At 43.8% G+C, this 20,406-nt stretch overlaps 1 protein-coding gene across 7 annotated transcripts in view; it reads left to right on the top strand.

The window, feature by feature from the left end:
* PSD3 (pleckstrin and Sec7 domain containing 3) overlaps window positions 1–20,406 on the top strand; it is a 104,737-nt gene that overhangs the window by 48,761 nt on the left and 35,570 nt on the right. Inside the window, exons 1-2 of one of the 7 annotated variants that reach the window (XM_090132140.1) lie at window positions 11,780–12,778; window positions 13,779–13,995. The exons of 5 other annotated variants lie outside the window; for them this stretch is intronic. In XM_090132140.1, the coding sequence (XP_089988266.1) occupies window positions 12,708–12,778; window positions 13,779–13,995 (288 nt within the window). In that variant the 5' untranslated portion in view covers window positions 11,780–12,707. Of the gene's footprint in view, window positions 1–11,779; window positions 12,779–13,632; window positions 13,996–20,406 lie in introns of those variants that run through there. One more of the 7 variants, XM_090132141.1, reaches the window with a different exon arrangement.

Here is a 20,406-nt window from a genome sequence, read left to right as displayed (position 1 = left end):
GGACATGGATCTCAGTATCAGTGAGATAGCTCACACCATTTGTGTTTTCTGAATTGTAAAACAGGACGGACTGTGTTTCTTCTACTAAACTATATGCAGTATATACACTGTATATTCTATTGTTTTCCTTCTGCCTTTACCTGAAAGTGACTGAGACTACATGCAGCATGAACAGGCAAGACCTATCTTCAATGGGGCTAGCTTCAGAGAGCCATATGTCTAAAAAGCTCAGGTGGCTATGCAGTCCCAGATTGCTGTCTCTTGATTAAATCAGAGAGAAGCAGCCAGTTGATTCTGTATGTAAGGACTAATCCTGAGCTGTGTATCTGGAAGGCAAATGGTTTTTCATCAAAGGTGCTTTGGGGTTTTCACATCAGAGCAGATGTAATTTCAGATTACAATGTGCTGTCTGGTACAGACTGCTTTGCTTCAGATTTTATTCATTAAGTTTATGCCAGGAGTTAAATCTGAAGAACTGCGGAAGAGGCTGAAAAGGGTGGATCTTGTTTCATTGTCAGTAATAATGAGAATGTTTCATTTCTCTTTTTGTGTGATTGTTGGCATGAAACAGCAGTCTGTTTGAATGAGGAGAGGAGTGCATACACCAGAGTTCATAATTTTTTTTTGTAATGGAAATAATAATGAGAGGTTGCTGCATCTGAGGTCTGACCCAAAGCCTACTGAAGTAAATCAAAAGAACTGCTGCCTCTTCTGTGGGTTTTGTAAGGCCTATTGTGAATTGCAGATGAACCTGCGTAACTGTAAGTGGCAGTCTTTGTTTTCTGGTAATTGGTAGTTTCTCCAGTTTTTTGGGGAGGACAAGACCAAGAGCCAGGTCCTGCACTTTGGCCACAAGAACCCCAGGCAGCACTGCAGGCTTGGGATAGAGTGGAAGACTGTGTAGGAAAAATGGACCGGGGGGCATTGGTTGGTACTTGACTGAACATGAGCCAGTAGTGTGTCCAGGTGGTCACGAAGGCCAATGGCTTCCTGCCTTGTATCAAAAGTTGTGCAGCCAGCACAGGAGCATGGAGGTGATCATCCCCCTGTAATCAGCACTAGGGGGGCTGAACCTCGAGTGCTGTATTCAGTTTTGGGCAGCTCACTAAGAAGCACACATTGAGGCCTTGGTATGTATTCAGAGAAGGGCAACAATGCTGTGAGGGGTCTGGAACACAAGTCTTATGAGGAGTGGCTGAGGGAGCTGGGATTGTTCAGTCTAGAGGAGAGGGAGAGGAGGCTCGGGGGAGACTTTATTGCTCTCTCAACTGCCTGAAGGGAGGTTGTGGTGAGGTGGGGGTCGGCCTCTCCTCCTGCACAGCTGGCGATAGGATTAGAAGGGAATGGCTTCAAGTTGTGCCAGGGGAGGTTCAGGTTGGATATCAGGAAAAATTTCTTCACACAAAGAGTTGTCAGGTGCTGAAATGGACTGCCCAGGGAGATAGCTTAGTCACCATCCCTGGAGGTGTTGAAGAACTGTGTGGGTGTACACTGAGGGACAAGGGATAGTGGGGAAATATTAGTGGTAGGTGTATGGTTGGACTGGATATCTTGAAGGTCTTTTGTGTTTCTGTGATTCATTGTAAGGAACAGGGAATGTAAACTCAAACCCCTTGCTATTAGTTTTCATGTCTTTATTTTTTAAATCTGAATGCAATGCTCATCTGTCTGTAGCATCACTTTTTTTTTTTTTTTTTCATGGAAGTTCATTTCTTACCCTGTCATAGAGAGATGTGTTGAGATTAATTTGCAAGATAATTGCAGCCCTTATTGAATAAAAAGGTCTCCAGGCTGTGTTTAAATAACCTTCAGAGTGTACTGAGGAGAGATTTCCACTGGTTCTCACCTGCTGTTTATTTTCCTGCTGACAGAAGTACACAGTTGGGGCTGAATCTTGGTGTTTATTGTTGACCTTCAGACTAATGCTGAGACTGGCTGGCTCTTTGCCAGCCCACTGAGAGCAAGAGAATGGGACTCAAGATGTACTGGAGGCAGTAGAATGGAAGAAACCTGGTGCCAGCATCCTGCTTCATTTGAGATGTTCTGCCCTTCTCTGCGTGTCGCCCTGATGCTTTGGGGACAGGTGTAGCACCCAGTTTTGGTCTGGGTCATCTCACTTGTCTGAAGATATTCTAGATGTTCTGCCCCTTGTTCTATTAATGTATTGCTGAAGAGAAGTGCATGGTAGTGAACGTGCATTTCAATTGCTACATTACTGTGTCCACAGCAGCTACCCTGACACAAGTTGTGTGATTACAAAGAGTTAGCTGAAATTAAATTTGCATTAGCGTCAATAAATTAAATTCACAGAACCCTGCTTCAGCACACTGCTGAAGTGCTTTTGGCTTGCTGGTGCATTAGCAGGACGGCTAATGACAAGCAACTGATGCTGCTGGCTGATTCCCTGCAGCCCTTTTAGGTTTCTGTGAGAGAAGGACCATTTCCACAGGGTGGCAGTGTGCCCCTGCGGGAGCGAGATACTGACACCCACGATATGGTTGGGAAGTAATTGTGCTTTTCTGCCTCTGGTCTACCTGCGTTCCCCTCGTGGCTCTGAGATGAGCATTGCACCACTGTACAAAGTCTGCAGCTTTGCACAGCCATGCCCCAAAGCAGAGCTGAGCAATGTTGGAATTGCAAGAAAAGGGGAGAGGTCTTAACAAGTGACTTACAAGTGGCTTTCATCCAGAACTTGGAAGTGCACTGCAGCTTTTGTGGTTGGTCTAAAACACAGAGTCAGTCAGGGCTGCAAATCGTGCTTGAGATACCCAGAACACACAGGGCATACAGGCAGAAGTCAGGTCAGTTGCTACAATTGCCCTTTGTTTCACTGAGCACAAAGTGTAGTGTTTAGTGGGTGTTTATTTTGTTTGAATAGGCTTTCAGAGGGCATGTATGAACGTGTGAGGAGATTCAGTTCTCCGTTATGCATGATCAGCCTCAGAAAGCTTTGGATGTGAGATCTGATTGCACATTTCCCCCTGCTATTCCCATGAAAGGCCCTACCTTTGTTTTATTTTTTCCCAACAACAAGGCCACTGTGGTAAACATCATCAGGCCTTGTAGTTCAGACATTCTCAGTGTCATTGACAGTGCTTTGGGAATGGGGATTTTCTTCTGGCTAGCAGGCAAATGAAAAATGCTAATATGGTTTCACTCACTGTCTTTTTGTCTGTTCATTAACAGTGAAAATGGTTTCACTTTTGTACACCCATCTGCACAACGGCTCATCTATTTTTCTTTTTTCTCCCTCCTTCTGTTGGATCTGAGGTTGCCTTTAGAGCTAGAACCCACAATAGCAAATATGCCAAACCTCTGATTAACAGTGTGTTTCTCCCCATGAGATCTGCTTGCAGTATTCGTATATTCAGTGCTTTGCCAGGCAGACAGATAAATGCACCTTCCCTTTTATTCCATTTTAGTTCTGGTTTGACCGTCTGTCACACATCCCATTAATCTGCCATCAGCTGCTAGTAAAGACCAGAAGTAGAGACAGTAGTCTGATTTTCATTACGTGCTGTCAGTGCATGTAGACCTGAGTGTTGTAGTTTATACTTACTCCGGAGTTCCTGTATACCTTCATAGTGGAAGCAACTCCTTGTAAATAAGCAGCAGCATCCCAAGCTGTGATTCACTGAATCACAGGACTATCTTTGTGGGGCTGACGTGTTAAAGGTGAATCAAGCCTTTTAAATCCAGGCAGATTAAGGTTATTGAAATGAAATTTTTCAAAGTCAAGAAAACCTTTTGTAACTCCTGTCCTTTGGCTCTGAGCTCTCACACTCCAAGCATACAAATAATTTTATTTTATATCAAGCTGGGTAAGGTGATCCTGAATTACTAGCAGTGTTTTCTTTTCAGCTTTGATCTGTAGCAAAGGTCACTGTGCCATGGTGAGTCTAAGCCTTGGAAGAAGTGCAAAGGCTTGTGAGTACAAAGAGTTGTGACTACCCTTGTTCTGGCTGGTACAGCAGTACTCTGATATGGGTGGGCTTAGTGCTTACACCTAAGGTAGACTGTGAATGGCAAACTTATCAGCATTTACAGATGGAGACAAGAGACAGATTTTACCAAGACCAAGAAATGTAAAGGGACTCAGCCACAGCACTGTTCTCTTCAGAGCAGATGTCCCTGGAACCCCAGGTTAGCTACTGCTAATGCCGCTGCGGAAGGTGAAGAAAGCAGGAGAGATTCTGCACCTCCATTAGTGAGGGTGAGCTGAACGCATCAGAAATAGTTACAGCAACAACTGCATCTAATATGTGGGCTGTTAGCCAGAGGGAATCCATTACCAGATCATTGTTCATTTATTCCTGCAGAAAGGCAGGCCATGGTTAATATCCAGCCACTTTGAAGGGAAACGAAGTCACTCTAGGGGAATATCGGGAACCTCAGGAATCTCGTGCCTACACTGCAAGATTAGCTTACTGCAGCCTAATTCCTCCTTTTGCTCACACCAGCTTTAACCTGATATAGTCATACCATCTCCACTGATTGTACTGTTACGTAACTATTGTCTTCCTCCACTTCATGAGAGTAGCTAATAAAGACAAAATAGTGTAATTTTGGCCATGCTTCATTTCCCACAGGCAGTGTGGTCCTACCTAATGCTGTGCTGGTAAAATGGTGGCCACTGTGTCTTCCTCTTTCATCTTGTTCCAGAAGGGAAGCAGTAACAAGACCTTTCTTACATGAAGAAAAATGACAGTCTAATCCCACAGAGTGTGCCAAGAGTCATCTCTGAAGAAATGGATCCCAGCATTTGTTAGGCAGTACTTAGATTGTGTGATGCTTTCCATTGTAGGAAAAATACTTGGTTGTTAGGCCATGTGCTAAGATACCACCTGCCTGTGTTATCCCGCATATGTCTAAATGTCCTTGGCATCTGTAGTGTCTAAGATAACTTGTTTATGGAGAATCATGGGAGTTTCACAGAATCATAGAATCATAGAATCACAAGGTCGGACACGACCTATAAGATCATCTAGTCCAACTGTCTTCACATTACCACTGTTTGTTGTGACACAATTGCATGTGTTGTGCTGGAAGGAGCTACTAGGAGTCTACCTTCATTTCTGTACATCTGCAACACCTCTGCTGCTCCCGACTGTGGTGGCTGTGTTGTGCCCCAGGAGGAACACTGAACACAGGTGTGCCTGGCTACGTGTCTTCTGGTGGAGGTAGTGGCTCTTATCCAAGGTCTCAGGCAGTATCACCAAGCTGAAGGGGCTGGGATGCTTGACAGGGACTTGGCTAGGGCCCAGTAGGGACTGCTGATGGAGATAAGACTCCAGTCCTGCATAAAATACCTGCTTTTTCTCAAAGGCTGTTTTTTTGGCTGGGCTTTATCTCCCAGAGAAGCTCTGTAATCAAGTGACCAAATTAAGTGGGAGTCACTGGTGCTGAACTCTTCTGAAGAACCAGTCTCCCTTAATTTCCTAAATGATATTAATTCTTGATTAGGATTCTTGGGATATGTAATTTCCTATAGAAGCTGCAAGGTAGAGTTTATCTCATTTTACTGTCAGTTCCCTGCGCTTTAATTAAGGCATACCTTTTTTTTTTTTTTTTTGCCAGTCTTTTTCTCCTCTCTCTCTTCCTCTCTTTCCCTGCTTAAAAATCACCCAAGGCAAACACTCAATTAAAAGACAATTGTAGGCATCTTACTTGTTCCTTTCCCATCATTTCAGGTGTTTTGTGATGAAGAATAAGCTAACTTTTTGTCCCCCTTTTGTTTACTCAGAGGAAATCACACTAATCAAACTGCTGTGTACACTCCTAATTGTTCATCTGCAGTCTCTACAATTCCATTTTATGGCTAAAGCTCTTCAGCAAGGACTTTCCACCTTCCTGCTATTGCTGAATGGAAAAGGGAGCCTGATAAATTCACAGGAAGAGAGTATGTAACAGCATGCCAGAAGGGACAGTGTTTATTGCTGGAGCACTGTGCAGCTGTGGGCAAGGCATGGGGGTGGAGAGGACAAAATGTCTGTGCTCTGCTAGAAGAGCCAGAATTCTGCTTGGCAGGAATCAGGACTTACCTCCTTTGTTCCTCTCCAGAATGAAGTTTTTTCTTTTTAAAATGTTTCTGCTGGGATAATGTTTCTGGGGCAGCCATTTCTTATGTTTGAAATGAATGATCTGTTACTGAAGGCCTCTTTCAGCTGCTAGGAGATAACCGAGTCTAATCCAGCAGTATAAAAGTCAGAGAATGCAGGATAAAACCATTAATCCTTGTCTTTAACAGTTGTTTGTGAAAACATACTTTCCTTTCAATCACCAAAGAACCACAGTAACAGTGACTGAAGGGAACACCTGGATTGCTTTTGCTTTCCTCCATCCTCAGTCAGGACCTTTCTGCAGCAATTAGCTTTGATTGCTTTGGCATGTAATACTGGGTGTTGTAGCTTATCCTCTGTAGGATAGTAACCAGCTCAAGCATGCCTGTGCAGAACTGTCAATTAAGCCAGGTTGTGGTGATGTGTACATTGCTTTAGGTTCTGCTAGTAACATGGATTCTGACACTCCTTTGCCCAAGGCGACATGCACATCTATTTAATTTTGTGTTTCTGGAATTTGCTTCAATTCATATAAAATTAAAAACCCCAAAACTATATGTGTCTCCCAAACAAGCTCAGGTATTACGTCTAGGAAAGCAATGAAAGATAACAAGAAGTCTGATGCTCTTCACTGACTTTCTGCCTCTGAGCAGGGAAGGCGAAGCTTTCAGAAGGCCTTAAAATGTAAAATTTTGTAATGACGAGGCAGGAATGATGATTGCTCTGTGTGGTTTGGGGGTGGTGTGAGGCACTGCTTATCCTGCTAGGAAGTGGGCATTTTGAGATGGTCTGCTTCTGCCTGCATCTCTCTGAATTGTTTTTCCTCCCCAGCCTTTTATCTCTGTGCTTTTAAATTGTTATTCAGAAGATTTCACCTAACGCACCAGCCTTTTATGTCAGCAAGAAGTGAAATCCAAGCAGTTGGCTAGGAGTTTTCTGCTAGGACTAGCTGCAGTTACATGGCTCAGTACCAGGCTCCTAAGAACGTTGGGGAGGGAGAGGGAAGGATTTTCATCTGTGGAGGTAAAGTCTCAGTATCCTGTACAAGTTGACCAGGCGAGTGAATCATTTGATGTTTAGCTTTTCCATCTTGTTGGGTAGCCAAGGATGTCAGTTCTTCTCTGGTTTAACCAAAATGCTTTGCAGCTCCAAGCACAGATGTCTCTGTGTGGAGCTTCTCATTTCTTGTGCTGTCATTGTGAAGGATACAGAATGGTAGTCTTCAGCAGTGCTGTGCTCTGCCACTTTAAAGAAGGAATTTTAGGCTCCTTTTGAGCTGGGAAATCTCTAATACAATGTCACACATACATTTTGGTCCCTATGACATATTACTCCCACCTCCATGTAGGTAGAAAACAAATTCTGAAAAACATTCTTTGATCTTCCACCCACTGATCTGCTTGAAATTTTAGTTCTGTACAGCAACTCAAGGGAAGGAGGAGTAGGAATATAATTTATACCATATTTAAAAAAAAAAAAAAAAAAGGAGAAAACATTACTTCCACCAGTTTGGGAATTATTGCCATAAATCTTAGTTATTCCTACCTTCTGCTAGTCATCACACTTTTGCAATGACATGGGATTTCTTTGTGACCTAGATACACTGTTTCCTTTCAGGCAAATGTACTATATTGCCACTTGACCTTCTATATGTGTTTATATATATATGTATATAATATTTATTTCATTTGATATTAAATGGAACATCTAGTTTCCTACTGAGGTCTTACTTCTTTGACAACATATTTCTAAGAACCTGGTAAAAATACAAGGCAAATCCAAGGCACCTGTTTTCTGCCCTGCTGACCGATCGGCTTTGGCAGGCATTGTGAGGGCTGTGATTGTTTGCTCCTGCAGCTGAGGCAAGCCAGACATGCCTTCATAGGTGTATGCATTGGTGAAGGACAGGGATACTGGAGGCTATGCCTATTTATCCTCTGTGAGCTGTTCCTTCCACAGCAAAAGGCTTGCAGTGCAGGCAACACCCACGTGAGACTTTTGTGGCTCTCAAAGTGGCCTGGATTTTTTTTGTTTTGTTTTGTGTTCCCTGTCTGAATTCTGAATCACAGGGAGGCACTGGAGAAGGGCTGTTTTTTAATGCAGTCCCCGGGGGAGTGCTGAGGGGTTTATTTAAGTTGTTGACTATAGTGTGCTCTCTGCAGCTATAGAGGCAGCAGTTGTTTGTGGCTGACAGTCAGTTGGCTTTGCAGGGGTGTTTGGTTTGCCTTACTGGGGTTTTCTGTTACAGCCACTTAGGAATGTTGGGTTTTTTGGGGGGAGGAGAAGGGGATTTCTAGATTTCCTTGTTTTCTTCAGTAGCTACATTTGGCAGCTTTAACTTAAGGAATTTGGCGGTCTCTGTGAGTTGATGCTTATTATATGGCTCCATTTATTTCTGCCAGCTGTATTTGTAGATCCTAGTTTCCAAAAGAATGATGCAGGAAGATAAACTTTTTTCCTCTTAAGACTATGCTGCTTGGCCAAGGAACTCAGTGAGACCCCAGTCTGCAACACTGAGCTGTTTTGTGATACACTGTGAAGAATTTAAAGATGGGTAACTGCATCACTTTGCTTGTAATGCTAATCACTGTAAAAAGGGCATGGTTTCTTTGCATTTCTGTTACTATAAAAGAGCTTTTTCCATTAAACTTGTGCTTTCCATCATTCTCAGCAAGACAGGACATCTTAGGAACAATTTATTTTGGCTCAAGATATAGCATGGATTCTGGAGAGACAGAGGTACTAGAATTGATTGGTTATTCCACCAGCCAACATGGTTTAATCACTCAGCCTGCTTTTAGTGACTTAGTGATGTAAAAAGCCACTGGTAAACCTTAGCATCTGTGACTGCAAGTCAGCCTGTCACAGATGTGCTTTTAGCTTGCTTGTATAAAGTAAAACATACAACCTTAAGTTACCCTCATGGGCTCATACGAACAATGCTTGTATTTTTATGGTACTATGACTTTATGTGCTTTGTTTCATGGTTGAGGTGGTCTCAAAATACGTGCTCATGCAGTTACAATAGCTTAGCTGACAGGGGATAGCCTTTTAGGCTGTAGTAATTTGACCGGTTGCTATTGTAAGGATTACTTTCCATATTGTATGAGAAATCAGAGTCATCTCCAGGGATTCCTTCAGAGTATGTCACACAAGTACTACAATATGACCTGCAAAAGACTCTTTCTTGAGGACATCAGCAAGTGTTTTTTGCTAGTAAATCTGCTGACAGTGAGGTAAAACCAAGCATCTCTGTAAATGTTAGGTAATAATCTCCTGTGGATAGTGGAAAGTAGAACTATCTTATGGAGGAAACTAGGTGGATAATTTTGAAAATTTCAGTCGATGTCCATTGTTCTCTCACCATACATAAAACTTGTTACCGTTAGATTTCCGTGTTGACCTTGTTGCTTATGCATGTAGAAACAAAGTTGTTGCTCTAATATTTTTGCCATTAACAGGGATGGCAGTTGGAGACATTAAGATTTAATCTTGGTTGTCAGCTCCCCTTGGTTATCAGACCTCAGAGATCATTATTTTAATATACTGTAATGTCAGTTAAATAGTGTCATTGTTGATCAGTTGTTGAGCTTTAGTTCTGTAGCCATCACGTATGAGTAGTTTATCCAGTAAAATTAACTTTACCCTCCACATCTGTTTTTGGGGAGAAAAAAAAAACAGGCATGAAGAAAGAAGAAAAGCAATCTTATGAAAGATTTAATGTTTATTTAGCAAACAACAGTATATAAAAGCAGTATTAAATAGTGCTGCTTTCCTGTGCTGTACAAATATGTGATTACCAACTCTTGAGAGTATATTTTAGGTAATTGATGTGTGTATGTGTTTTGTTAGCTTTTGTTGATGGTATTGTCACTGGGCTTAAATAATAGTAATGAATTCTTGTGGGTTTGTCTAAGGACACTGAAGTTCGTCAGACAGAATAACTTGGTCCTTGGGTTTGGTCCTTCAGAGCTAGTATTAAATTTCACTTTGAATTCCATGGCTTTTTTTCTTCTTTTGTTTTGTTGAATAACATTAGGCGGACGAAGCAAGGACTGAGTAAATTTGGCCTGCCAGGGAAACCTGACTGGTGGGAGGAAAAGATGGGAAAGAGTTTATTGCACAGTATGTTGGCACGACTGCCCGTTGTGTATATGGTTGGTGTAATCTGCTACTGTGCCTGTGACAGGTAAAAAGCTTTCGTATAGCTTAAAAAAAAAAAAGTGAGATGGAAAGAATGGTAGAGATTCTGCCTCTAGCCCCTACCCCATTTTCAATTGCTTTAGCTCAAAGTTTCAAGTTCACCTTTAAGCTTATGGTTTGCAAGTTAGAGATGTTGGTAGAAGGTATCTATGAATAGGGTCACTGTCCTTAAGATCATCCAAGTGATGTTAACGTGCTGTTCTGGCTCAGTGCCAACTGAGCATCTCTGTTCTGCTCCTTGGCTACCAACTCTTTGCTGATCTCTGATCAAAGAGAAGACCATGGCTTCTTGCTTCAACTGGAAATTCCATTGGGTGCAAATTTTTTTTTTTTTTTTTCTGGTATTGCACAGACATGCCAGTCCCTTCTTAAAGAAATTACTTTTATCCACCTTTACATTAACAACCCACTTCCTTTCTCCCTCAGAAATCCCTGTTGTTCAGTTACACATGCAAATCAGTCCTGCTTGATATTTCTAAAATGCTGGGAACTCCAGTGTTCAAGAGTGATCTTTCCCTAGAGGAAAAGCAATCACTGTGTACACAGGTCTACTTGCTCAGTCAGGACTATATGACTGTATTAAAATCTACAGATGAAAACTAGGGACACTGATAAAATAGCTGAATTCCTAGGTTAAAGATACTTAAAGTTTCAAAAGCATTGTCTCAAGGAGCTCTCTGTGTTTCAGAATATTAGCTGACAAATGTTTCGCATGCTCTGTCTTGAGGTGAGAAAAAAAAAAATGAACACAAGGCAACCTGTCACCCTTGATGTTTTGGACTACTTCTTGTTTACTGCTGAACCAGACCTGGTTCCCTGTAAATTCAGGTTCCCATCCTGCCTGATGTTCTGCTGACCTTAGCTTGGAGAATGCTAGATAGTGAACTACAGCACTTAGGTGCAGTTGATATTGGCAAGGGAAGAGAAGTGTTTCAGTGATTCAATCTAGCTTGTGTTTAATAATAAAATTGCTCTGCAAATTGGCCTAGGTCTGCGTGTGGTATCTAAGGAATATAATTATTTCAGATGCATTGAAGTTGCTTGGGGAGGTGGCCTTATAAATCTGAGAGCAAGATTATTCTGCCTGGGCAGGGGACTGGTAGGTTAGGGAGTGATTTGTGGCCGTTTATGTAGCACCTGTCGAGACCTGCTGCTTAGCTCTTCTGGAGCTGTTTGATTGCAGTGTATTTCCACTAAGGAGATTTTCTTTGAAAAGCTTTTGCACTAGCAGTGGATAATTTCAGTTGGCTTAAGAAGCATAAAATGCTTTATGGGAAGTGGTGCAAGTAGCTTTGAGCATGCAGTTGATTGTTGCCTTCCTTGCAAGGTCAGTCTGTGTAGAATGGCTGGAGCTCATCTGCAGCATGATGCTTATGTGTGAGATAGGGATGGCTCTTCTAGACCAGGCTGTCATGGAAATATAAATGCATTTTGCTTCTTTGCTAGATGGGAAAAGTCAGTAGCCAAGCAGGACAAAGGCTGGACCTGTGGAGAATCAGAAATTTCTCAGGGAGTGTTTTTGTTCTAATGTTTTCATTCCTTGTTCCTTGCTTCAGTGAGCATTGCCTTTCAGCATAGCCCACAGCAATCATGGCCTGCAGTCAGCAACTGTGTTTATAGCATCTCTAGTGTAACATGAGCAAAGGGTGACTGCTGTGCATGCTGGGGAGAGAGTGGTGTCTTCTGCAAGCAAAAACACATCTACGAACGTAATGTGGCTGTCTAGTCATTTGTCCTCTCAGGCCTGATTGCAAGAGGGTGGGAGGGTGTAACTATGTAAAACACCCACTCAGTTCATCTGCTTCTCATTTAGTCCTGGTGCTGCAGCACAGATGGAGGCTAAGCAAGCTCTTGGCTTGGCTCTCCTGAGTCTGAGTGGGACTTGAGCATGAGGCAAGGCCAGAAGCCATCCACCTAGCTGGCAAATGTGGATCAGTGTGAGGTGTTTGTGCCAGGGCAGCAGCCTCTTGTCCTTTGCCACAGTCATCTCTGGTATGTGAGCGTGCCACATGGTGAATGTAAGGCCTGGCTTCTTGGGGCATGCTGCTGGTTCACTGGGGAGAGGACAGAATGATGGATGTCTTTGTGGACTTCTCAAAAGGGCCTGAGCATGTGGTGGTAGGTGTCTTACAGTGGGATAACAGGCTCTGGGATCCTCCAGACCTGTGACCCTGTTGCTGGCCTGGCCTTGCCTGTCATGGGCCAGGTTGCCAAAGCCAGTGTTAGCCAGGGTGAGGTCCTCGTGCTGTCCTGCACCCTGGTTTCTCGTGCTGCCTTTTCAACAATCTGCTTCCCCCTCTAGAGTTCGGGACAATGTCCCATTTGACTGCTCCTGCCTTGGCACTTGTAGGAGCTGCTCCACCTGTCCCAGCGTGTGTCCGTCAGCTGCTGCTACCGCATGCTGAGCATAGTAGAGTTAGTTCTCTCTTATTGTAGCATGTTGCCATGGCAATGCGCAGTCTGCTGCGCTCTGGGTCTCCAGGAGCCAGAAATGATGGTGCTTTTGCAACATCAAGGTAAACATCTCCCTTTTCCCTTATATAGTACATCCACCCCGGTGACAGCACTGGCTACAATTGATGCCGGGCTCCCTTTATCCCATGCCTGGGAGAGCACAGCTCTAGGTGCTAGCAGCATGTCTGACCCACTGAGGTGTTCGAGCAGTTCCAACTGCGCACATGGATGCTGGCAATTGCCCCACAGCCACAGAGCCTTGTGGGTTTCCTGCTGGGGAGGAGCAAGGTAAAGCTTGTGAGCAGGACTGGCTGCTGGAGGATACGCTTTTCTAGCAGAATGATGTGGTCACGGCTGCCAATAATGTCAGGGGGAGAGCTGGACCTGCAGGTGCCTGCTCTCAGTCCTGCTGCAGATCTCCATGGAGAAAGCATCTCTTTTCTCCAAGCCTCTGCCGGAGTTTGAGGCCCTGGCCAAGGATTAAGAATACCTTGGGTTGCTGAACAAATTCACTGAGGGTGGATGTAAGGGGGGCATCTCCATGGGGCTTTTGTGTGTCTCAGACTTTGCTGTGGGCTTTCACTTGTTCCTCCAGTGCTTTGAGAACCCATCAGTATTTTAACACCCAGAAGCCTGTAGCTGGCAGGTGATTAAATACTCTTTTTGCAGTGTCCTTTGTTATTTCAGACAGTAATGAGCATGGCAGGCTATTGCAGGCAGGGAAGTGTGGCTGTGTGAACTGAAAATGAATCTCTTGCTTGGTATGCTGGCATTTGTTCCAGCATCTTTCTCTCCTCCCCTCTCCCTCTCGCCGTTGGTGTGTGTATGAAGGGGGCGTCTGTGCTGGAGAGGGGAGTGGAGCAGGGGTGGAGTTTCTGTCATCCCTTTTCTTTTTTTTTTTTTTTTCCCTATCCAGTGACGTGAGCAATGCCTGGAACAATCAGGCTGGCTCCAAACAGTGTGCCTGAAGATGCTGGAGGAAACAGCCTAGTGCTTTTTAAGCAAACACTGATTGCTTGAGCCTGGGCTCTCCAGACGCAACCTTTTCCAATTCCTCTGCAGGGGATTGGGAAGTGCCATTAGCTTTCTTCTCCCCCATCCCATCCCATCACTTTTGGAAATGATTGGAGTTAACAGTGTTCAGAGCACCAGCAAAGTCCGGGTGAGAGCCACAGGTTCAGTGAAATACTCCCGAGAAGAATCTCTCTGGCGGCAATCCCATCGGTCAAAATCTATGAAAATCTCCAACTCTTCTGAGTTTTCTACTAAAGAAAGCAAGGTAAATAACTAAATATTTATAGTGTTTCTTTCTGCTAAGAATGGAGGTGATGATGTTGAGAAGGTTATGCTCTGCAGGAATTAAGGGCTTTGGATAATCTGCAGTGATCATAGAGTTGCTGTCAAGTCAGAAAGATCTCCGGGCTTGAGGAGAGACTGAAAGTGGAAAAGGTCTGATGTGTGTGGTGGTAGTGGTTAGGCTTTAGAGGAATGCCCTGTCACTGAGCTTGGTGCAGTAGTAAGCAGTGAAAACTTGCTACTGAATGCTAATTGGAGCTTCAGGAAAGGAGACTGAGTTAGCAAGCAACATCCTCGTGATTATCCATCTAATGGGAATTATGAAAAATAGTTTTTGCTCCTTCTTTGCAGCTCTATATTATAGTAGGTATGGATGCTAGATAAAAACATCGTCTTACTTGCATGCGTGATTAAACATTGCCATCAAGTATTTATTAGGAATGCATCACTTATGTGCTTATAGGAATACGACTGCCTGTCTGTCACTGGCACAGGCTATATGCCCAGCTGCTACAGTGGTTGTGTTCAGCATTTCCTTGCCCAGCGCAGTTGTTTGTTTCCTAAATGAACAACCCTCACTTCATGCAGTATTGCTTCTTTCCATATGCCATCACTACTGAGAGGTACCTGAGAACCTCTGGGCTGAGCTTTAAAACCTGTCTCCCTCCCAGATATGCTCAGTGATTCTAAGGATTGGGTGAACTTTATGCAGTGACCGGATATGCCTCTAATTTTATTCCTTCTGCAAATTGATCCTGTTTGGGATTAAAAGATAAAATCATTTGGTGAGGTATGCTGAATGAGGCTGAAGTATTCCAGGACGGATAAAGATGTTTAATGTCTTGAGTCTGCATACATGCAAAGAAGCAGGCATGAACACAGATCTCCCTGTACTGTCCCTTCTCTAAATCTTCTGTATGTCCTGAGAGAAATCTCCTCTGCTATCATGAAAACATCCTTACGCTGTGCAAGAGTTCCTGGCAGATCACACTCTGCCAAATTACAACTTATATGATATTTCAGAGGCTTGACTGCAGAGCTTTAATCAGAATGATGCGCACAGAAATATCTGATATTTTATTCAGTCTTGATTTAGAAATTTCTGTTCTGAGAGACATATTCACCATAACTAAGAAACAGTGTTAACAGTAACGGCTATAGCAGAGGAATAGCATGGCTATCGTTCTTGGTCTGTTGCTGATGCAGCATCTCCTACTTAAATACTGCTACCTTGGCATATGCCAAAATAAGAGCTGGATCTTGCAAGTGCTTTCACATTATTAGAATAATTCTAGTCTATTTGCTGGGACCATTTCTGTATGTGAAGTTTCTGCATGTAAGAAAAACTTGGGTCTTTGGCAGAAAGTGAGCCACCTAATCTCTGTACCTCTCTGCTTCCTGTCCCAGGCTTAGTGCCCACTGTGTGTAATGTCCTCAGAGCGGAGACTTTCTCCCAGGGGTGATGTCTGACTCTGATAGCTGCTGCTGCAGTGGCAATCACTGTGATCATCCCTCTGTAAGATACCCATTTCTCCCTCCTGAGTGCTGAGCACAGAAGGCTGTGGTGAGGGATACAGCCGCTTCAGCTTCTGGCTCAAGAGGTTTAAAGTATATTGCAGGTTTGGTTTTGTTTGTGGCTCTCTTGCCTTATTTCATATTAAGATATCTGTATCCGTGAAGTACCTAGAACCTGTAAAGGCTGTTTTATGGAGGGCTGAGAAGGTTCCATCCTTGACCATCACTGGTACCTGCCCAGCAGATAAGATCATGAGCATGCATGGGGTTTATTCCTCTTGTCTGTTTTCCTCCTTCTGTCTCTATTACAGGTTGTAACATATCTTGTAGACAGGATTGCAAGTGAGATTTGTATTTTTGGCTCTGTCACTGATTGGACAGCCCTGTTCTTTCCGTGGATCCTTTTCCCCCTGCTGTTCTTTGTCTGACCAACTATTTTATTCAGATGTCACTGATTTAGGGACTTGATTTATGGTTGAGTTTTAGCTCTTCTCTACTGCTGTATCACTGGAGGTTATTGCCTATGTGTACCATTGTGAAGGAGGTCTTTTAATTGATAAAGTCCATGTGTACATGCTTTTACGTCATTTCTCACAAAATGCCTTCAGTTCTGGGCTGGGTTATTATTATTATTTTTCGGATGATGGTACCATATTGATCCCCTCTGTCTCAGATTTTGGTTTGCAAGCTTGTCCTTTGTCATATCTCTCTGGACGTGTTTTCCCCTTTGTCTGTATTGCCTTGTACTTTATCCGCTCCCAATATAAAGGAACTACAGTACTCAAGACCTGTTTCTGTAACTGCTTTAGCTGCCAGGGTTAGGAGATGGATTTAATCTATTTGTGCCCAGAACCATATTCCACTGATGCCTTTGCTCTTAGATCACAGTCTATTTTGCTAATCTAGGGAGTATTACATACCCTTGTGCTCCAGCCAGTATGGGCAAGGCACGAGCATGGTGACTGTGTGTGAGATCTGCTTGCTGCCAGTATCAAAGAAGTCAGATAGCCTGAAGATCCGTAGTCTCCCTTAAAAATTAGGAAATGTTTCTGTGAACTTGCATGCACGTACAGTTGTATGTAAGAGTATAGGCTTCTCTAGGTAATACATGCTGGGTGTATATTATAGGCAGGTATTACACTCTCAGGCCAGCAATAGAACCTGTGAAAAGAATACTGTAAACTGATGTTTTCTTATTCTCTGGTGAGCAGTCTCAAACCTGACCTGCAGGCAAAATGAGTTGGAGGACCTCAGGGTCTTCTGTGTGATCCAGCATGCTCAGCAATCTCATCCTCTGACAGACACTGATTTCCTGCAGCCATGGATGGAATTGCAGAGTGCCTGTACCTGTCCTGCCTGCAAATGCACAAGTCTAGTAAAACAGTGTCTGAAATTGGCAGTGTGGGTGCTTCACTGTCAAGAAACATTGCCCTGGCATTTTTCTGTTCGTTTTTAATAATTCAGTATGCTGCCTTTACCAATATCATTAAAGAAGCACTCTAGCTAGTACAGGACAAATCTTTGTAGCAACCCCCTTGTGTCAAGATTACAGAGGAAGCGTTTCTTGTATGGCATTAATTTCTTGGCTCTTGGGAGCCCCGGCTAACCACCCTTCTCTGTTTTATGATGACGTATCTGACACAATCTTTCTTTTTTTTTTTTTTCCCTTCCTTCATTCCCCATTTTCTTCACATATACCAGATTTTTTAACAGAGGAGTTTCTCTTAGAAATGTTCTCCGGTTGGTGACGCACTTGAAATTCCCTGGGTGAAATGATCTCTTTTCCTTCTCTCTAAAACATTTCTATCAACCCAATCTCCACCCACACCAAAACAACATTCATTGGTTCCATATGCTGCTGAACAGCTCTGTGCTGTTTTATGAATAATGTATGCCGGCTTGCTAGAAGAATGTTTGTTGTACAAACCAGTTGAATTTAAAATTGAGAGTAATATCAGCAGATGTGCCTTGCTGTGCACTAACCTATGGGCTTCTTGGGGTAATGCTTTGGCATCTTCACTGTACTCCTGTGACAGGAAGGAGGAAATGCTGCATAAGGCATCGGACATGAGCAGACTTTGAGGCTAGCAAGATGCTACAGGCACTCAGTGTTCTGAGTCCTTATACTTATCTCACGAGGTGTTACAGATCCATGCATGGAGAGAGAAGAGAAAATGGTAAGAACAGAATGTTGGGGGAAGGTAGTGAATAGGAGATGGTGAAGTAATGTAGATCAAATGCAGCTAACGTTACTGGGAGAGGGTCATTCTTCAAGGTGTATATATCTGCATATAGCAATGTATCTTACTCTATTCAAACCTGTTAGAAGATAGTGACAGTGAGAGACCCTGTGCCAAAGGGCTGGCATGTTAAGTGCAACAACTGTCAAGACTGTATATAGACATCTGTGATGTTTGGTGTTCGTTGTTTCTGCAATCTACTTTGTTCCAGTAGTGTCTGCTTCTTAAGTTGCGCTTCTCCCTCCAGTAAATGGTGCATGGTGGGAGCTGGGCTAGTGCCTGGCTAACTGCTGTAGTCATCAGGGTAGAGCTGATGGATTGGTTCTGAATGAGTGAGAGAGAGCTGCATCGGCATGCAGGCTGGAAGGGAGTGGAGTGAGGTTCACTCTGTTCTCACCTATGGAACACAAAGAAGACAGATGGAGAAGATGCTTCTGAATTTGTCTTGCCTGAAGGTATGCACAGACTGCTTTTTCCAGTGCTAGCTGGCCCCTTCGCACGTCCTGCAAGCTTTCCTGCTTCCAGGCTGAGGAATAGGAGATCTTTGTCCAGAGTGTGTCTGGGGCTCACTTGTCTGCCCGAAATCAACCATTCTGCTACTAGCCTGAAATGAAGAAGTGTCCTCAGACAGGACTTGTGACAGTAGCTGCAGGGTGATGTGGACCGGCCTCTAAGAACACAGTTGCAGCTTCATCCTCCATCTCCTGGCTGGCTGGAGCATTTGATGGAAGCTGTAAAGATCACTTGGTACATCTCATAGAATTATAGAATGGTTTGGGTTGGAGGAGGCCTTTAAGATCATCTAGTTCCCATCCCTCCGTTTTAGGTAGGGACACCTCCCACTAGATCAGGTTGCTCAAAGCCATGTTCAGCCTGACCTTGAATGCTTCCAGGGATAGGGCATCCAAAATCTCTCTGGGCAGCCTGCTGCAGTGTTTCACAGCCCTCACAGTAAAGAATTTTTTCCTGATGTTTAGTCTAAAATTCACTCTCGGTTTAAAATCATTTTCCCTCATCCTGTCACTATGTTCCCTTATGAGAATTCCCTCCCCAGCTTTCCTGTAGGCCCCCTTCAGATACTGGAAGGCTGCTATAAGGTCCACCCAGAGCCTTCCATTCTGCAGGCTGAAGAGCCCCAGCTATTTCACCCTGTCCTTTCAAAGGAAGTGCTCCAGACTTCTGATCATCTTTGTGACCCTCTTCTGGACTTACACCAAGAGCTCCATGTCCTGCTTGTGTGGGGGCCCCAGAACTGGACTCCAGGTGAGGTATCAAGGGAGCAGAGTAAAGGGACAAAATCATCTCCCTTGACCTGCTTGTCACGCTTCTCTTGATGCAACCCAGAATGTTGCCCAGTTGGCCTTCTGGGCTGCAAACATACATTGCCTGCTCATGTTGAGTCTTTCATCAACTAACACTCACAAATTCTTCTCCTGCTGCTTTCAAGCCATTTACTGCCCAACCTGAATCTGTGCCCTGATTCAGGTGCAGGACCTTGCGCTTGGCCTTGTTGAACTTCGTGAGGTTGGCATGGGCCCACTTCCCAAGCCTGTCCAGGTCCCTCTGGATAGCATTCCTTCCCTCTAGCATGTCAACTGCACTACTCAGCTTGGTATTGTCTGCGAACTTAATGAGAGTGCATTCAATCCTTCTGTCTGTGTTGCCTACGAAGATATTCAATAACACCGGTCCCAGCACTGATCCCTGAAGAATGCCACTTGTCACTGGTCTCCACTTGGACACTGAGCCATTGATTGCAACTCTCTCAGTGCAAGCACCCAGCCAATTCCTTATCCACTGAATGGTCCATATCAAATTTATTTTTCTAGTTTGGTGACTAGGATGTCATGCAGGACAGTGTCAAATGCTTTGCACAAGTCCAGGTAGTTGGTTGCTCTTCCTTTATCCAGTGATTCTTCAACTCCATCATAAAAGGCCACCAAGTTTGTTGATGTGACCTACCCTTGGTGAAGCCATGTTGGTTACCACCAACCACCTCGCCTATATTTTCCATGTGCTGTGTTTCCATTTCCTGTAGTGGTCAGATAGTTCTTTCCCAGGAATGACTGTAGAAATCGGGGCAAAACTGGATGTGAGCAAAGAGCCTGACAAATGCAAAACAGGTCTGGGTGATTCTGACTCTCCAAAATTGGATTTGGTTTTGCCTGTTTACCTATTTGGCAGTCATTTCTGCTGCCTTCCCTTTTGTGCACAAAGCAGGTGTAAATAAGTATCAGTGGTGTATTTTCTTCTTAACAGGCTTTTCTGGATACATGCAAGCGTGACCATAAACTGGCAATTACAAAAAATATGCTTCAAGAGCCTATCTTATTTGGCCTTTTGAAGGAAGGGCTCATGCAATGCCCCAGGAGATCTTCATTTCCTTGTGCTCTATTGGGCAGGCTTTGTTACCTAAACAGTTTACCTTGATGAGTACCTTTGCATTTCTCAATGTCTTTGTCCCTGTGTACACACCTGGTTGTGTCTTCCTCTGCTTTGCATGCAGAGACTGACTCACAGCACAACAGGCAGCTGGCAGGTGCTGAGAGCAGCCTGCTTAAATGGGTTCAGGTTTTCGTGTCTGGCAGGGTTTTGAGGAAGGTAATGATGCAAAGTGACCTTTTATGTTTTGTTTCTTG

Source organism: Phasianus colchicus, chromosome Z (assembly GCF_987193195.1).
Source record: "Phasianus colchicus chromosome Z, bPhaCol1.hap1.1, whole genome shotgun sequence".
Lineage (NCBI taxonomy): Eukaryota > Metazoa > Chordata > Aves > Galliformes > Phasianidae > Phasianus > Phasianus colchicus.
Note: the sequence above shows the minus strand (reverse complement) of the source record. Positions and strands in the feature narration are given on the sequence as shown.